Below are 18760 nucleotides of genomic sequence, written 5' to 3'. Positions count from 1 at the left end.
GCAGATAGTTTTGTGTAAGTAGAGATGCTACAGAAGCACCTACATAGATTAGGAGAATGGGTAAAGAAATGGCAGGTGGAAGGTAGTATCGTCACTGGACATGCACATTGGTAGAAGAAATGAAAGCATTTTTTCTTTTCTAAATGGAGAGAAAACACAAACAGAACTCAGCCGCAAAGGGACCTGGGAGGTTCTGTGTAACAGTCCATAAAGGGGAATTTGCAGGTTGAGTCTGCTGTGAAGAAGGCGTGCAATGTGAGCATGAATTTCAAGAGGACCAAAATATAAAAGCAAGAAGATAATGCTTAAATTTGTAAAGAACTGGTGAGGCCTCACCTGGAGTATTATGAGCAGTTTAGGGCCCCTTATTTTAGATGTGTTTAACATGAGATGGTTCAAATCAGTTTCACGAAAGTGATTCCAGGATTGGATGGTGCGCCATCTGAACAATGTTTGATCACTTTGGGTCTGTATTCACTGGGATTCAGAAAAATCAGGAGTGGCCTCATTGAAAACTATCGAATAGTGAAAGGCCTTGATAGAGTGGATGTGGAGAGGATTTTACGGAAAGCAATCCCTTTAAATCGGAATTGAGGAACAATTCCTTCAGCCAGAGAGTGGTGAATCGGTGGAATTCTTTACCACAGTCATCTGCGGAGTTCAAGTGTTTCTGTATATTTAATGCACTGTGTGATAGACTCTTGATTGTTCAGGACATGAGTGGATGCGGGTGGAAGACAGAAGACTGGGGCTGAAAGGAAAATTGGATCAGCCATGATGGAATGGCGAAGCACATTCGATGTAACAAATGGTTTAATTCTACTCCTACAATTATGGTCTCATGGTCTTATGCCATTGAATATTAACTGGTTAAACAGCCTCATGAGCGGCACCTTCTCAAAGGCCTTCTGAAAATCCAAGTACACAACATCCAACGATTCTCCTGAATCTAACCTGAATGTAACTTCTTCAAAAATTCCAGAAGATCTGGCCGGCAGGATTCTCCGTTACAAACTAGAAGATTAATTGGGTAAAGAAATTCTTGGGGGATCCGCTGGTGCCGTCAGTCTCCCCGGATGTTCAGGTCAGGTCGGAAAGTGGATATACTAGATATGTGATTCCTCTTACCGGTACCTTGAGTGGTTAGACGAATCAGAGAAACAAAAAAAACAAGTGAGGTCAGAATTAGATCCTGGTTTGCACTGTTGAAAAATTATGATTGACACAACCGAGGTATTCCGGAGGTGGACCCCGTCCGAAGCTCGGGCTACGGGACAAATTTGTGAAAGATAGGTGGAGGCGTCGGTAGTGCTGAGGAAGATTGCAACAGGACGCAGGCAAATTTGAAGAATGGGCAAAAATGTGGCAGATTGAATACAATATTGGGAAATGTACGATGTGGCTTTTTGGCAAAAGGAACAATAGTGAGCTACTATCTGATAGGCGAGAATGTTCAAACAACAGAAGTACAGAAGGAAATATGAGTCCTCGGGCAAGAATCCCAGAAAGTTAATTTACAGGACGACCCGGTGTAAAGAAGGCAAATGGAACGCTGGCATTTATTTAGAGTAAAGTGGAAGATATACGCAAGGAAATAATGCTGGTAGGCCCTATCAGGCCGCAATTAGAGCATTTGGGACCCATATCTCGGTAAATGTGTGCTGTCTTTGGAGAGAGTCCAGAAGATGTTCAAGAAAATGATTCCAGGAATGAAGTGGTTAAGATATGAGGAGCATTTCCCAGCCTTGTGTCTGTACTCCTGCACTGACCTAAGTTTAATGAATGCGGGTGGTGGGGTGTCAAATCTCACTGAAACCCACCGAATGTGGAAAAGTCCAGATAGTGTGGATGAAGAGAGGACTTTTCGTATGGTGGGGGTAGCCATAACAGAAAGCACAACCTCAAAAGGAGCGACCTTTTAGAGTAGTTAAAGAGAATTTTATTTAGTCAGAGAGTAGTGAATCTGTGGAATTCTCTAGCACAGACAGCGGTGAGGGCCACGCCAGTAGGTGCATTTAAGGCAGAATCTAAAAGTTTGTGATCAGTCAGGGAATTACAGGATATGCCGAGGAGGCAGGTGCATGGGGTTGAGTGAGAACTGGGATCATCCACGATAGAACGATGAGGCAGACTTGCTGGGCTGAATGGACTAATTCTGCTCCTATGTCTTATTGTCTTATACAGTGAAGAATGACACAAAGTACTTGTTACGTTCAGTGGCTATTTCTTTACTCTATTGCCAGCATCATCTTCCAGTGGTACAATATCAACTCGCCTCTTTTTTAATATTTCTACATATGAGCAGCTATTGATACTTGATATTATTGGCTCACACCTTAATTTTTCATCTTGTCTCTCCTGTGTTCTATTTTTCAGTTGTCTCCTGTTATTTATGTAAACACTTTCCGATCTTTCCACTGTTTCCTTGCCGCTGACCCTGCTTTTGTTTTTAATCAAAAACAGGAGAAAATCTGTGGCTGCTGGAAATCCAAGCAACACATACACAAAATTCTGGAGGAACCTAGGAGGCCAGGAAGAAAATATGGGAAATAGTAAACAGTTGACATTTCGGGGTGAGACACTTCATCAGGACTGGGGAAAAAAAAGATGAGACGTCAGAGGAAAATGTGTTGGGGTGAGAGGGGTGGAAGAAGTGGCAGGTGATAGGTGAAACTGCGAGAGGGGGTGTAGTGAAGGAACACCCTAACCCTAACCCAAACAGAGCTCAATAATTAACAAATACAACAAAGGCAATAAACACTTTCATCAGTACAGACACTGACTTTTTCTAAATAAAAATACCTTAGTCCCACTTCAATCAGTAAAATTTACAAAGATAAATAAGAACTTTAGAAAACTTCAAAAAAGACTACTTACACTCAAACAGTACCTTAGACAGGAGGAAGAGGAATAACACAAATGAAAAAAAAAATCACACAACAGTCAGATAAAACTTTTAGGTGTATACTTTCTTCAAAAGTAAACAGGATTCAGCACTCCAAGAGTGTATGTGCAATTGTGCTAAGAAGACCAGAAAACTTAAATGAGAGGCCAACTCAGAAAAATGAATCATCACTCTGGAAGAAAACATTAACCAGTGGAATGAGTATGACCCTCCATGGGAGACATCCCAACGATGTACCGGCATACATTCTTATCCCGACCATTGTCCAGACCCCCAAACTCTGCAATGTGTGGACCCGCCTCTGGTTTCTGACCCTGCTTCGTTGAACATCCAATGGATGGTTTCCCATTTGGCTTTCAGTCTTTAGAGGAGAGTGGTGTTTTCTAACAACCCTTTAGAAGCAGGGAAAACGGCCCAAAATATGGAAATGTGCCCAGAATAAGGAGGTTAACTCCCAGTGTCATTCTTCGTCAGCCCAGAGATTTGAGGGGTGAAGAACATCTGAGACAGAACTGCAATCTATGTGACTTCATCAGTCAGCAGAAAATTTAAGGGAAACCTCTTCACCACTGGCTTGGAACCCATCAGCACAGGGAAGCAGGAGATGAACAATAGGGGAGGATTTAAAAGGACTGTCAAGGAATAGAATCATTGGCAGGGTCCAGCCGGACTGAGTACACTAGTTGTGTTATAAACTCACAGAATTCCAAACACAAAATTTAAAATAGAACTGATTTATTTGTCTCAGCTGCAGAATATTAAACTCCAGTCCCATTAAAGGTGAATGTGCAGCAGAAGAAACTCCTCCCATGCCCAGTGACCAGGGTGCAGAACTGGGTGTGGTGAGCAGCAGCAGCAATAATTGCAGAGTTCAGCACCAACAGTCAGTCTTGAAGTAGCATTCAGCAATGGTGATGGAGAAATATCCAGCGTGCAGCTCATTGAAACTTCCTCCCCAGTGTAAACCCGGTAGTGTGTCACAAGTATAACATTCTGTAAGGTTTCACTGCTAATGTAACGGCCTCTCTGTCATGTTTCACTGCTGAGGTAATGGTTTCTCTGTAGCAGCAATATTTTGGTTATGACTAATGATAACAGGATTTTGGAGTGCGGGGCTATCCAATGGCAGTAATGTTGTTCTTTCCTGTGAGTCTGGAAGAGAGAATTTCACCACCTTTTGCTGGGGAGAGATGAGAAGATGTGAATGGAGAGAGTGAGCCCTTTTTCTTTCTGTTTTCTTTACTAACCCTATAGGCAAAGTAAGAGTTATAAATCTCAATTGTTTAATCACATATTGTGTACAGTTTATTATTTCAGTGTACTGATTTGGAACGGGACACATCATGAAGCATCCACCCAAATGAGATTTCTTAAGTTGGCTGGGTTGGGGAGCTATCACTCCAAAAGTTAAGCTGCTAGCCGAAGTGAGAGTTGCATATGGTTAGAGGACTGAGTGAATCGCTTCCCACATTCACAGCAGGTGAAAAGCCTCTCCCCAGTGTGAACTCAATGATGCACATTCAGTTGATTTGGCTGAGAGAATCTTATGCCAAACTCTGAGCAGGAGATCGGCCTCTACCCAGTGTGAACTTGCTGGTGTCTCTCCAGTTCAGATGATGAAGTGAATCCCTTCCCACAGTCTGAGCAGGTGAACGGCCTCTCCCTAGTGTGAACTGAACGGTGTGCTTGTAGGGCGGATGACCGAGTGAATCCCTTCCCGCATTCTGAGCAGGTGAATGGCCTCTCCCCAGTGTGATCTCGCTGATGTACCTTCAGGGTAGATGACCGAATGAATCCCTTCCCACAGACTGAGCAGGTGAACGGCCTCTCTCCAGTGTGAACTCGCTGATGTATCTTCAGTTCAGATGACTCAGTGAATCCCTTCCCACAGACAGAGCAAGTGAACGGCCTCTCTCCAGTGTGAATTTGCAGATGTCTATTCAGCTTAGATGACCAAGTGAATCCCTTCCCACAGACTGAGCAGGTGAATGGCCATTTCCCCGTGTGGGCTGACTGGTGTCTCTGCAGGTGAGATGACCAATTGAATCCCTTCCCACAGACTGAGCAGGCGAATGGCCTCTCCCCGGTGTGAACTCGCTGATGTACCTTCAGTTGAGCTGACTGAGTGAATCCCTTCCCACAGTCCGAGCAGATGAATGGCCTCTCCCCAGTGTGAACTGACTGGTGACTCAGTAGCTGGGATGAAACAGAGAATCCCTTCCCACAGTCTGAGCAGGCAAACGGCCGCTCCCCAGTGTGAACTCGCTGATGTATCTTCAGTTCGGATGAGCAAGTGAATCCCTTCCCACAGTCTAAGCAGGTGAATGGCCTCTCCCCAGTGTGAACTCGCTGGTGAGCCATTAGGTTGGATGAGCAAGTAAATCCCCTCCCGCAGACTGAGCAAGTGAACGGCCTCTCTCCAGTATGAACTCTCTGATGTACCTTCAGGTGGAATGACGCAGTGAATCCCTTCCCACAGTCTGAGCAGGTGAATGGCCTCTCTCCAGTGTGAAATCTCTGATGTGATTTCAGTTGAGAAGACCAGCTGAATCCCTTCCCACAGTATGAACAGGTGAACGGCCACTCCCCAGTGTGAACTCGCTGATGTACCTTCAGTTCGGATGAGCAAGCGAATCCCTTCCCACAGTCCGAGCAGATGAACGGCCTCTCCCCAGTGTGAATTCGCTGGTGAACCTTCAGATGGGATGACTGAGTGAAGCCCTTCCCACAGTCTAAGCAGATGAATGGCCTTTCTCTCGTGTGAACTCGCTGGTGTACTTTCAGTTCGGATGAGCAAGTGAATCCCTTCCCACAGTCCGGGCAGGTGAACAGCTGCTCCCCAGTGTGAACTCGCTGGTGTACTTTCAGTTTGGATGAGCAAGTAAATCCCCTCCCACAGTCTGAGCAGGTGAACGGCCTCTCTCCAGTATGAACTCTCTGATGTATCTTCAGATTAGATGACATAGTGAATCCCTTCCCACACTCTGAGCAGGTGAATGGCCTCTCTCCAGTGTGAACTCGCTGATGTACCTTCAGGTGAGAGGACCAGCTGAATCCCTTCCCACAGTCTGAGCAGGTGAATGGCCTCTTCCCACTGTGAACACGCTGATGTAATTTCAGTTTAGATGAGCAAGTGAATCCTTTCCCACATTCCGAGCAGGTGAACGGCCTCTCCGCGGTGTGACCTCGCTGGTGAGCCATTAGGTCAGATGACCGAGTGAATGCTTCCCCAAAATTCAACAGATGACCAGCCTCTGCCCAGTGTGAACTGACTGGTGTGTCCGCAGGTGGGATGACCGACTGAATCCCTTCTCACCCACAGAACAGGTGAATGGCCTTGTCCAGTGTGAACTAGCTGATGTACCTTCAGTTGAGACGACAGAGTGATTCCATTTCCACTGTCTGAGCAGATGAATCGTTCCACCCTGTGCAAAATGACGGGTGTGCCAGTCGGTCAGACGATTCAGTGAATCCTTGCCCACAGTCTGAGCAGGAAGGATGATCGAGTGAATCCCTCCCCGCAGTCTGAGCAGGAAGGATGATCGAGTGAATCCCTCCCCACAGTCTGAGCAGGAAGGATGATCGAGTGAATCCCTCCCCACAGTCTGAGCAGGAAGGATGGTCGATTGAATCCCTCGCTCCACTTCTTAAATATCTGGACAGAGACAGCAAAACTGGTGTGTTGAGCTCTAGATTCCCGTACACAAATTCCTTGTCATTTTTGACCTGTAAAAAGATTTACAATATCTGTCAATGGGTAAAGGACAACATTTCAGATGAGTTCACATAAGTTGTCAAGGTGTGATCTGGCATCACACTGTTACAGTGAAGTTCAACCCAAGTTGGAGAGAGAAATCATCTCCTGACTGGGCAGAGTGGTGGTATCTGGAATGACCATCAAACTCTCTGATGCTCTTCCTGTCTCTATATGAATGGGGCATTTCTGCCATCTCCAATCCGTGACCTGGCTCAGTTTGACTCTCTCCACTGGTATTGTTCCCTGTTCCCACTGAGCTGTATGGGTTCCTGGCCCCGCAATAACTGAAACACTCTCACACAAATAGCTGGCAGTGTATTGCATGAACCCACCACTACCTGTGTAAAAAACTTACCCCTGGTATCCCCTCAGTAGCTATTTCCAAGCACCTTAAAACAATGCCCCCTCGTGTTAGCCATTTCAGACCTGGGAATAAAACCTCTGGCTATCCACATGATCAATGCCCCTCATCATCAGATACACCTAAAACATGCTCTAAACATAGACAAGGTAATTAAACACTGCATGAGGATTTGTTGGAAGTATACAGAATTATGAGGGTATAGATAGGGTAAATGCAAGCAGCTTTTTCCACTGAGGTTGGGTGGGATGACAACTAGAGGGCATGGGTAAGCGGGGAAGGTGAACATTTAATGGGAGCACATTGAAAAGCTCTTCACTGAATTGGTCGTGAGAGCGTGGCATGAGATGTCAGCAGAAGGGGTACATGTGAGCTCAGTTTTACCATTTGAAAGAAGTTTGGATGGGAACCTGGATGGTAGGGGTATGGAAGGCGTTGGTCCCAGTCAGGTAGTTGCAATAGATACCTTAAATGGTTTTTTAAGCATTGACTAGATGGGCCAAATAGCCTGTTTCCGTACTGAACTCCCCCATGTTTCTGTGACAGAGAAGCTGGCCAAACTTGTTTGGAAGGGAAAAGGTAGGAGTGACAACAGGGCAGCAATGGCTGGAGTTTCTGGGAGCAATTCAGGAGCTGAGTGTTCAATATCTGAGGTCTGAACAACATCGGACTGGTGTCAAGAAAACAAACTCGCCCTCATTGTCACAAAAACAAAGGAGCTGATTGTGTACTACAGGAGGAATGGAGACAGGCGATCAAAGGATCTGGGGTTGAGAGGGTGAACAGCTTTAAGACCCTCAGCATAAACATCACCAGGGATCTCAAATGCTCTGTAAATACCGGCTGTGTTTTGAAAAGAGCACAGCAGCACCTCTTTCTCCTCAGATGGTTGAAGTTGCTTGTTGTGGGCCCCAAATCCTAAGAACTTTCTACAGAGAGACAATAGAGAGCATCCTGACTGGGTGCAGCACTGCCTGGTATGGGATCTGTACTTCCCTTAATCGCAAGACCCTGCAGAGAGTGGTGCAGACAGCCCAGTGCATCTGCAGATGTGAACTTCCCACTATTCCGGAGATTTACAGAGACAGGTGTGTAAAGAGTGCCAAAAGGATATTGGAGACTCAATTCACCACAACCACAAACTGTTCCTACTGCCACCATCCAGGAAAACGTACCACAGCAAAAGGATTAATAGGCTTTGGGACATCTACCAGGGCAGGGCATCACCAGGACATCTACCAGGGCATCAGAATGATTAATTCATGCCGATACAATTGCATGTTGATTTTATACTGACTCTTCTATGTATAAACAATATATTATAAGTTACTATAAATTACACATTGCACATTTAGATGGAGAGTAATGTAAAGATATTTACTCCTCACGTGTATGAAGTATGTATGTAATAAAGTCAATTCAATTCCACTCAATGCATCCTCTCCACTATTTGTTCTGTCACTCTGGCTCCCATTCCCCCTACAACTTATTTTATCCACTTCACCCTCTGACCACACTAGCTCCAGCAAGCCTCAATACTAGGATATTAGTCCCCTTCTTGTTCCATTCCCATAACTAATGAATCCCCTATCAATTATTTGACTTTCCACTGCCAGGTAATATCCCCAACAGTTTCTAAAGTGGTCCAAATGCTGTTGTGTGGGGTGTCCACAAGAGTACTCTTCGGTGGCTATTTAACCTCATTCACCTGCCTGACTCTCACCCAGTTTCCTGTGTCCTGCACCTTGGGTGTAACTCACCTCTCTTCATGTCACATGCATCACCCCCTCTGACTCCCAGCTGATCAAGAATTCATCAATTTCAAGTCCCAGCTCCAAGTTCAGGGCTACAAGCTGCAGCTGGATGCACATCTTGTAGGTGAGGGCATCAAGGACACTGGCAGTCTCTGCACCTTCCCTCCCATTCCCCCTCTAATTTCTAATGACCAGTGTGCACATAAATCATGTACTGTGCTTATTTTTACCAAGTGACAACATGTGCACAGTGATTTTTATATAGTGAGGTATTCATTTTAACACTGTCAATAAGAACTATGATCTCCTCTGGGTTTGATCGAGTTCATCTGCTCTCTCATGCAACCTATGTAGCGGGACTGCAACAGCTAATGAAGGACTTTCTTACCAGAGCTTTTGCACATTGTCCATAAGTGGTTTGCTTGCTAAATTATGTTGAAAAAGTCAGATTTCCAAATATCACTCCACTTCTTCCCACTTGTAAATTCTCCAGCAACTTTTGCATCGCCACAATACACACAGGTAACAACAGTTTCTTTATGGGACATAAACATTTCCCCTGAACCCTCCTGATGAATTAAGGATATATTAAAAAAAAATCATTTTGAACCTATGTAATCTCTGGCTAAAAGAACAGTTGGGACTGAATAGGAATATTTGAACCAAAGTAAACACTGTCTTCAGTGGTTAGCTAAGACAGGTTCATTACCAGTTCTCTATGGCTTGCAGAGACATACACTGAGAGATGATAACATTATACACTGTACCCTCATTAGTTGATAACATTATACATTGCACCCTCATTAGTTGATAACATTATACACTGTACCCTCATTAGTTGATAACATTATACATTGCACCCTCATTAGTTGATAACATTATACACTGTACCCTCATTAGTTGATAACATTATACATTGTACCCTCTTTTGAGTAAAGGGAGGAGGACTCACTGATGGGGACAGGAATAAACATCTGTTTGTAATTAAGTCAGGGCCTTGCAAAGGGAGTAACTGATAAGGACTGGACAGTGTATCCATCTGTAATTAAAACCTTCAGTTAGCAAACTCTCTTATCTAATTAAGTTTGGAGCCAACAGACTTGGTGGGCGTACCAGTTCAAATAACATCTTGCAATAGGAATGTATGGGGCTTACTATGTATAAATATATGGCTGTAACCTCACTAAGTCAGTCCACTTGTCAGAAGGTGGCAGTGCTTACATGCCTTCCCTTTAACAACAGGGTCTCAAACTCCTGCTGGAAAATGAACTGTGGTGACGATAAGAAGCTGGTCTGCCGAGTTTTATTCAACTTCAACATTTGGAGTCACAAACATGATCCCAATACAGGGAGTGCTGAGCAGATGGGCTGAATGAAGATGTAAAGTGGAACAGTATATTATCAGCAAGTGGGAGGAATAATACATGTGAGAAAGGGATAGAGGTATGTACTGCAGAAGGAACGCCAAAGGTTGGGAGACGCTAAAAGTGGAGCGTGAATGGGTGAATGGGCACCAAAAACAAGAGCAGGAAAAACGTAAGCAAACCGAGGTTGGTCCAGATAGGAGAGAAGGGCAGGAATATCAGTCTAAAGTTCAAACTTACAGGGAAAGAAGGGATCACAAACCCATGTCTGTCATACCGACCCTGTTTGAGGACAGTGGCCATGCTGAGGAGTGGGCACCCACCGTACCTCTCCTACCTTACCAGCGGCCAAGTTCACCCAGTGCCCCCGAACCCCAATCCTCCCAGTACCCAGATACGGTGGCCGCTCAGGTAAAACAGCGGCACAGGGAAGGGGATCTCTACACCCTGAGATCCCAAAAGGGAATACCGAGGATTATTCCGAGACAAGGAGGGAAGAATCCAATAAAACCCCAGTGTTAGTGGCTCCACAAAGACAACTGCCCAGCCAAATGCTGCCTAATCCACGAGCAAGAGGGGGTTCGGCCCTCAGTGATTCCTGTGTCTACACCCTGGAAGACTTAAGAAATGATAATGATCATGAATCAGTCCCCAGATAGAAAAGAAAAACCAGCACCGTTTGCTCAGTGTGTCCGCAGTACTACACAAATGTTGAATGCGACTCCACAAGATTTATTCAGTCTCTCCTGCATGATTCTTTCAGCTGATGAGGGGGGAAATGGAAGGCAGAATTGAGATACCAAACCCATCAGGAGTTACAGGCGGGAAACCATACTGCGAATGAACAGACAGACCAGATCATTCAAGCCCTGGAAAGGGCTCGCCAGCAACCTGTAAACATCACTAAAGTACTTGAATGCAATCCGAACCCTGGGGAATCAGGACCAGACTATTGGGAGCGATTTGTGGCCTATTTCGGCACTTTCACAGGAGACCAAACCTTTTAATAATGGGAATCTGTACTCCCAGTTTAATGCCCTACTGCTCCAAAACTTACCAACTAAGCCAACATGATTAAAACAGATAATATGGATTGGCCTGACAATGACCGAAATCGAATGTGACGAGCTTTGACATATTATTGGAACCTGATTTTCAATTCCTGATCAACCCCGAAAGGAACTAATATTTAAAGTGTACATGTTCAGCAGGAAGAAGGACGCAAGCGGGCTACATCTGGGGATCAGAAATGGGAACAAAAACCTACAAAGGGGCAGGTGGGGACAACAACCCATTTAGAAATTGACAAGCAAGGATGCCTCCTACTGTGAGTATCATCCCTCAGTAAGGGCCCAATGTAATATTGACAGGTGCTGGAATTTCAATTCCGTTTATGATTGATATGAGGGCGACCACAACCACTCTTGATCAGAAAATAGTATCAGCAAAGGGATTCCATCTATCAGACGCTACAATCACTCTGTCTGGGTTCTAAGGAACAGAACTTATGTATTCACGTACCCAGCCACTGCAGGTGGAATTTCAGGGGAACCAGCGTGAGGTTTCATTTACAGTCACCACCAGACGGGGGTGTAATCTTGTAGGGAGAGACTTGCTCTGTCTGTTGGAAGTCGAGATTCTATACATGGACAAGGATATCATGCTGGAACTGCGAACAACTGATAGCTTCCCGTGACCACCCAGTGGTGGGCACTTTATCTGGACTCCAGTACATTTGAACCCCTTCTGCCAGCAGCCAGCTCTCATGTGACTCTGTGCTATGACCCTACGTGGTGCTCACCTGAGGAAACCCCTCAAGGGACAGAAGTTCCCAGTCACGGTGATTGGAGAGGTTAAAGGAAGAGACGGCACTGCATTTCTGGCCGAAGTTCCAGATTTCTTTTGGTGACAGACAGGACTGGAGGTAACCCATACTACCTTCAGGGTTTGCCCTGGGTTCAAGGTAAAGAGCCGAGGGCTCCTGGCCCACACCCTGACGAAACAAGCCTCCAGCACCGAGGGAGACTGGCAAGACTTGGCCGTGGGCCAACTCTGATACGGGAAGGAGTCTGTGAAGACGGGACATCTGGTAAGACATTCTTTTAATACTGACCAAACCCAATACGTTGTACCACATCTCTAGGCAATTGCAGTCCATGAAGTCAGCCCTCCTGTCCGGATCACAGTGAAAGAAGGACAGACTCTCCCATCCATTCTGCAATACCCCCTCTAGCCTGAGACACTGTTTCATGACGATGGAAGCTCTTTTGTGGATCCAGCAGGGAAACGATGCGATAGTGACGGACAGTGAAGTAATTGAACAGGCCTCTTTTGAAGCAGCTGTCTCCGCCCAGAAGGCTGAGCTGTTTGCTCTGACTCGTGCCTGTATCCCAGCAACAGACTAAAGTGGGAACGTTTACACAGACTCCCGTTATGCATTTGGGATTGTACATGACTACGGGGCTCTCTGGGAATGTGGAGATTCCTGACTTCCTCTGGCCACCCCATTAGTAACGCCACCTTTGTAAACAAGTTACTCACCGCTCTGCAGCTACCGTGAGTTTTGTTTTTCTCAGGGGGACGTCTCTGAGGAGGAGTGAAAACTGTGGTCCCAGGTGGGGTGCCAGAAAGACCCTAACCTAGGTTTTTGGATCACCCAGTGGGAGAGGTCTGGGTTCCTACACAGTTTTTACCAATATTGGTTGATTATATACATAATTAATCACACCTGGGAAAGGAGGGAATGGTTGGTATCCTGTACCCTGCACACCGGGTATGACTCCCTTGCCATGTGGATCTTCTTCATGTCTACAAGTTGATTTTATTGAATTGCCTACAGTACATTGCTATAGATACTGCGTAGGTATTATAGATGTGTTTAGTAGATGGATTGAAGCTGTTCCAACTACCATTAATACTGCTGACTGTTGTGAAGGTATTATTAAGGGAAATAATTCCGAGTTCAACAATGGCCCACACTTTATGGTGAAAGTAAATGAAGGAGTATGTAACAAACTAGCTATCAAGCAACAATTCCACTGTGTACACCACCCACGGGACACTGGCAGAGTGGAGAGAGCCAATAGCACTCTGAAGAGTAAACTGGCCATACTAACAGCGGAGACTGGACTCACTTGGTTGAAGGTCCGACCATTAGCCCGATTCCACATGAGAGTTATCCCACTGGGGAAAACAGGGTTGTCACCAGCTTAAATCATTTCCAGATGGCCCATCAGGACACACTAGGAACAAAGTCTCAGGATTAAAGGCAAGGTGAATAAGAATAAGGAACCTTGGTTCTCGATGGATATTGGAACTCTGATAAAGAAGGGTGAGATGTATGACATGTATAAGAAACAGGGAGCAAAGAAGGTACTTGAGGAGTATAAAAAGTGCAAAAAAATACGGAAGAAATCAGGAGGGCTGAAAGAAGACATGAGGTGGTGTTGGCAGTCAAGCTGAAGGACAGTAAGAGCTTCCACAGGTATATTAATAGCAAAAGGATAGTGAAGGGATAAAATTGGTCCTCTTGAGGATCAGAGTGGTCGACTATGCATGGAACCAAAAGAAATTGGGGAGATGTTAAATGGTTTTTTTGTGTCTGAATTTACTAAGGAAACTGGCATGGAGTCAATGGAAATAAGGCAAACAAGTATTGAGGTCATGGAACCTATACAGATAGAAGAGGAGGAGGTGCTTGCTACCTTGAGGCGAGTAGATAAATCTCCAGGACCTGACAGGGTATTCCCTCGGTCCCTGAAGGAGACTAATGTTGAAATTGCAGGGACCCTGGCAGATCAATTTAAATGTCATTATCTACGCGTTAGGTGCCAGAGATTTGGAGGATAGCTCATGTTGTTCCGTTGTTTAAAGCAGGCTCTAACAGTAATCTGGGAAATTATAGGCTGGTAAGTTTAATGTCAGTCATGGGTAAACTATTGGAAGGAGTACTAAGAGATAGGATTGACAATTGTTTAGATAGACAGGGACTTATTAGGGAGAGTCAACACGGCTTTGTGCATGGTAGGTCATGTTTAACAAATATATTAGAGACTTTCGAGGCGGTTACAAGGAAAGTGGATGAAGGCAAGGCAGTGGATGTTGTCTACATGGACTTCAGTAAGGCCTTTGACAAGGTGCCACTTGGGAGGTTAGTTAGGAAGATTCAGTCACTATGTATACATGGTGAGGTAGTAAATTTGATTGGAAATTGAGAATGGAAGAAGTCAGAGAGTGGTAGTGGAGGATTGCTACTCTGAGTGGAGGCCTGTGATGAGTGGTGTGCCACAGGGATCAGTCCATTGTTATTTGTCATCTTTATCAATGATCTGGATAATAATTTGGTAAATAGGGTCAGCAAATTTGTTGATGATACAAAGATTGGAGGTGTATGCACAGTGAAGAAGGTTTTCAAAGCTTGCAGAGAGATCAGGACCAGCTGGAAAAATGGCAGATGGAGTTTAATACAGACAAGTGTGAGGTATCGCACTTTAGAAGGTCAAACCGAGGTAGAACATACGAGGTAAATGGCAGGGCACTGAGGAGTGCACTAGAACAGAGGGATCTAGGAATACTGATATAAAATTCCCAGAAGTGGCATCACATGTAGATAGGGCAGTAAAGAGAGCTTTTAGTACCATATAACCATATAACTATCACAGCACGGAAACAGGCCATCTCAGCCCTCCTAGTCCGTGCCGAACTCTTAATCTCACCTAGTCCCACCTACCCGCACTCAGCCCATAACCCTCCACTCCTTTCCTGTCCATATACCTATCCAATTTTACCTGAAATGACACAACTGAACTGGCCTCTAATACTTCTACAGGAAGCTCATTCCACACAGCTATCACTCTCTGAGTAAAGAAATACCCCCTCATGTTTCCCTTAAACTTCTGCCCCCTAACTCTCAAATCATGTCCTCTCGTTTGAATCTCCCCTACTCTCAATGGAAACAGCCTATTCACGTCAACTCTATCTATCCCTCTCAAAATTTTAAATACCTTGATCAAATCCCCCTCAACCTTCTACGCTCCAATGAATAGAGACCTAACTTGTTCAACCTTTCTCTGTAACTTAAGTGCTGAAACCCAGGTAACATCCTAGTAAATTGTCTCTGCACTCTCTCTAATTTATTGATATCTTTCCTATAATTCGGTGACCAGAACTGCACACAATATTCTAAATTTGGCCTTAACAATGCCTTGTACACTTTTAACATTACATCCCAACTTCTGTACTCAGTGCTTTGATTTATAAAGGCCAGCGTTCCAAAAGCCTTCTTCACCTCCCTATCTACATGAGACTCCACCTTCAGGGAACTATGCACTGTTATTCCTAGATCTCTCTGTTCCTCTGCATTCCTCAATTCCTGTATGTTCTATTTGGATTATTCCTGCCAAAATGTAGAACCTCACTTCTCAGCATTAAACTCTATTTGCCAACGTTCAGCCCATTCTTCTGACCGGCATACGTCTCCCTGCAAGCTTTGAAAACCCACCTCATTATCCACAACACCTCCTACCTTAGTATCATCGGCATACTTACTAATCCAATTTACCACCCTATCATCCAGATCATTTATGTATATTACAAACAACATTGGGCCCAAAACTGATCCCTGAGGCACCCCGCTAGTCACTGGCCTCCATCCCGATAAACAATTATCCACCACTACTCTCTGGCATCTCCCATCTGTTGAATCCTTTGGCCTTTATAAATCCAAGTATTGAGTATAAGAGTTGGAATGTTATGGTGAGGTCGTATAAGGTATTAGTGAGGCTGAAATTGGAGTATTGTGTGCAGTTTTGTTCACCGAATTACAGGAAGGATATTAGTAAGGTTGGAAGAGTGCAGAGAAGGTTTACAAGGATGCTGCCAGGACTTGAGAAACTGTTTTACAGAGAAAGGTTGAATAGGTAAGGATTTCATTCTTAGGAGTGTAGAAGAATGAGGGGAGACTTGATAGAGGTATATAAAATTAGGATGGGTATAGATAGAGTGAATGCAAGCAGGGTTTATCCACTGAGGCGAGGGGAGAAAAAAAACCAGAGGACATGGGTTAAGGGTGAAAGGGGAAAAGTTTAAAGGGAATATAAGGGGAGGCTTCTTCACAACTGGGTCTGACAGAGGCATAACTGGTCCTTCTGGGCATATTCAGTCTCACTCCCAACCATTTCCTACCTTCCTTTGTACAGGTATGTAATGTCTAAAGGACCAGTGTTTGAGTAAATGAGACTCACCAAACTTTCTCCTGACTGAATCACTGGAATCTCCGAGTCAGATGGGTTCTCTCCAGTCGGTGCTCTCAATCCTCGGGCTGGTTCACTCGTTGCTGTTCCCTCATCTTCAGTCGTGGTTTGCTTCCAATAAATCTCTCACTGCAGGTCTAACTTTAACATGAAAGATAATGAAGCACGTTAACAATACAAAGGAGGACCAAACTTTTCTGCTTAATGTTACTAGGAATAAAACTCACTGAAATTTAACCATTGAAGGCAAATATAATGATCTCAGTGAACAATCTTTTATTGTCCCTCACATGACACAGACGATATGGGATAAGAAGGAGCCATCATTCAGTCATGGTAAGACATACGACACAGGAACAGAATTAGGTGATTCGATCCATCTGGTCTGTCCACCATTCAACCAGGGCTGATTTTTATTCCAACAATGTATTCCTGCCTTCCTCCTGTAACCCTGAAGCTACTCAGCAATCATCAATATATTAATCTGTCACAAATATACCCAAACGGCATCCTCAAACAAAATCACAAATTCCAAATATCAGACATCTTTTGGCCAAAGAAATTTTCGCATCTCAGTTTTAAAGGGAAGCAAGTTTATTCTGAGACTGTGCTGTCAGATCGCAGACTCTCTGTCTAATGGAAACATCCTCTCCATGTCCACTGTATTCAGGCTTTTCAGCATTCGGTAGGTTTAACGATACATCCCTCCACCACCCCCACCGTCCCTCTGAACTCCACCGAGCACAGGTCCAGAACCATCAAATGCTCCTCATGCATAAAGCCGATCATTCCTGAGATTATTCTTGTAAGCCTTGTTAGCAACAACTGCACCGGACACATTTCCGGGAATAACAGTCAAATCGGTTCCAGGATCATTTACAAGGTCAAGTTGTGCTTCCTTTACTGTTATACTATCACTCCATTTCCAGGTTAAAACAGGACCATTTCAGGAAATTTGTATTACAGATCCTAGGATACAGATCCTGTCTTGTCTGTACTTGACCGACCGCAGTTGCTGGACTATAAACTTGCAGGAGTAATGTGTGGCTCAGCTCTAATGCGTGGAGCTGAGGCTCGAACCATTATCCCCCTGGACTTCCCAGTCCCTCGGTAAAGCAGGCAGTGAAATCAAAGATCCCCACAACCTGGGACGTTCTCCTTTCTCACCCACCCCAGTCCGGGTGACGACACAACAGCCAAAACCTCCAGGACAAATGTGAGGAGCCTCTGGAAGCGAGACGAGTTCGGGGAAGTTAATGAAACACATTGGCCAAAATCACACCACGTGATCTTGCTTCACAAAGCGGAGGGCGGGGCGAATCTGTGGCACACAGCCTCACGTGACTTGTCGGCGGGAATTCCATTTCAATTCTGCGGAAACAGACCGCCTGGGCTCCCGGTTTGGATCGTTCAATGCAGGTTAAGTGAAATCGACACATTTCTGACGAGCCTGGATAGTTGGGAAACATACGAGTTCCTGGCCCTCAGTTCGGGGCTCACGGCCAACATCGGATCTCCCCGCTCGGGACCGGTCTCAATACTCACCAATGGGAAAGTGATATCTTCGGCCCGCAGACAGTGATCCCGACGGAAGAGACGAAAGTCTTTCCCGATAACACCGGCGACCCACTTCAGCTCTGAGCGGAGAGGATAACACCGTCCACCCGGAGACGGTGAACATGCGCGAAGAGATTGTTACATCATCGGGAGGCGGGGCCTCGGAAACAGACGAGCAGGTGCTGCCAATCTGCGGTTAAATGGGAGGGGCAAACGGGATCACGTGCAGGATTGGTGACACCTCCCCCCCGCCCCCCAGGCAGAGACTCCAGCTACTCATTAGTCTGTGGAAAGAAGCAAACTTGCCGCTCACATCGCCTCTCACCTTAAATGTATTAGACATTTCAACCCCCAGGAAAAATATATCGTCTGTCTATCTATTCCTCTTGTAATCTTATAAACGTCCATCCAGTCTCACCCCAGCCTGCGCCGCTCTGGAGAAAACAACACAAGTTTGTCCAGCCTCTCGTTATAGCTCATGCCCTCTGATCCAGGCAGTGTCCTGGTAAACCTCTTCTGCGCCCTCTCCAAAGCCCCGACATCCTTCCGAGAATGGGGGCGATCAGAACTGTATGAAACACTCCAGATGTGGTATAACCTGTTTTGTAAAGCCTTGTTACGAACTGTAAAGTTTTAGAAACGAACCAGCAGCAATAGAGTTCACACTGGAGTCTGGTTTTGATGTTAAAACCATTACCTTTATTAGTATATAGTAACAGGCTCGTAACATCCGAAAAACAACTTCCCGACTTTTGAACTCAATGCTTCAACTAACAAAGACAACCATGTCATTTGCCTTCTTAACCACCCG

General features: G+C 45.1%; 1 protein-coding gene across 2 annotated transcripts; it reads right to left on the bottom strand.

The window, feature by feature from the left end:
- Nucleotides 1-3654: 3654 nt before the first annotated feature.
- On the bottom strand, nucleotides 3655-18221 carry LOC132387490 (zinc finger protein 420-like). Of its 2 annotated transcripts, none has more exons than XM_059959858.1 (3): nucleotides 17938-18221; nucleotides 16384-16533; nucleotides 3655-6631 (listed from the first exon to the last, which is right to left on the bottom strand). In XM_059959858.1, exon 3 carries the CDS (start codon nucleotides 6104-6106, stop codon nucleotides 4481-4483), a length of 1626 nt encoding a protein of 541 aa, XP_059815841.1. In that variant the 5' UTR covers nucleotides 6107-6631; nucleotides 16384-16533; nucleotides 17938-18221; the 3' UTR covers nucleotides 3655-4480. The 2 variants fall into 2 exon arrangements, with proteins under 2 accessions (XP_059815841.1, XP_059815842.1); XM_059959859.1 differs by having other exon boundaries at nucleotides 16384-16529.
- Between the last annotated feature and the right edge of the window lie 539 nt (nucleotides 18222-18760).

This window comes from Hypanus sabinus, unplaced genomic scaffold (assembly GCF_030144855.1).
Source record: "Hypanus sabinus isolate sHypSab1 unplaced genomic scaffold, sHypSab1.hap1 scaffold_192, whole genome shotgun sequence".
NCBI lineage: Eukaryota > Metazoa > Chordata > Chondrichthyes > Myliobatiformes > Dasyatidae > Hypanus > Hypanus sabinus.
This window is presented reverse-complemented; position numbering and strand designations above follow the sequence as displayed.

Coding starts and splice junctions, on each gene's coding strand:
- LOC132387490 (XM_059959858.1), bottom strand. CDS start 6,106: ATGGCTCACCAGCGAGGTCACACCGCGGAGAGGCCGTTCACCTGCTCG.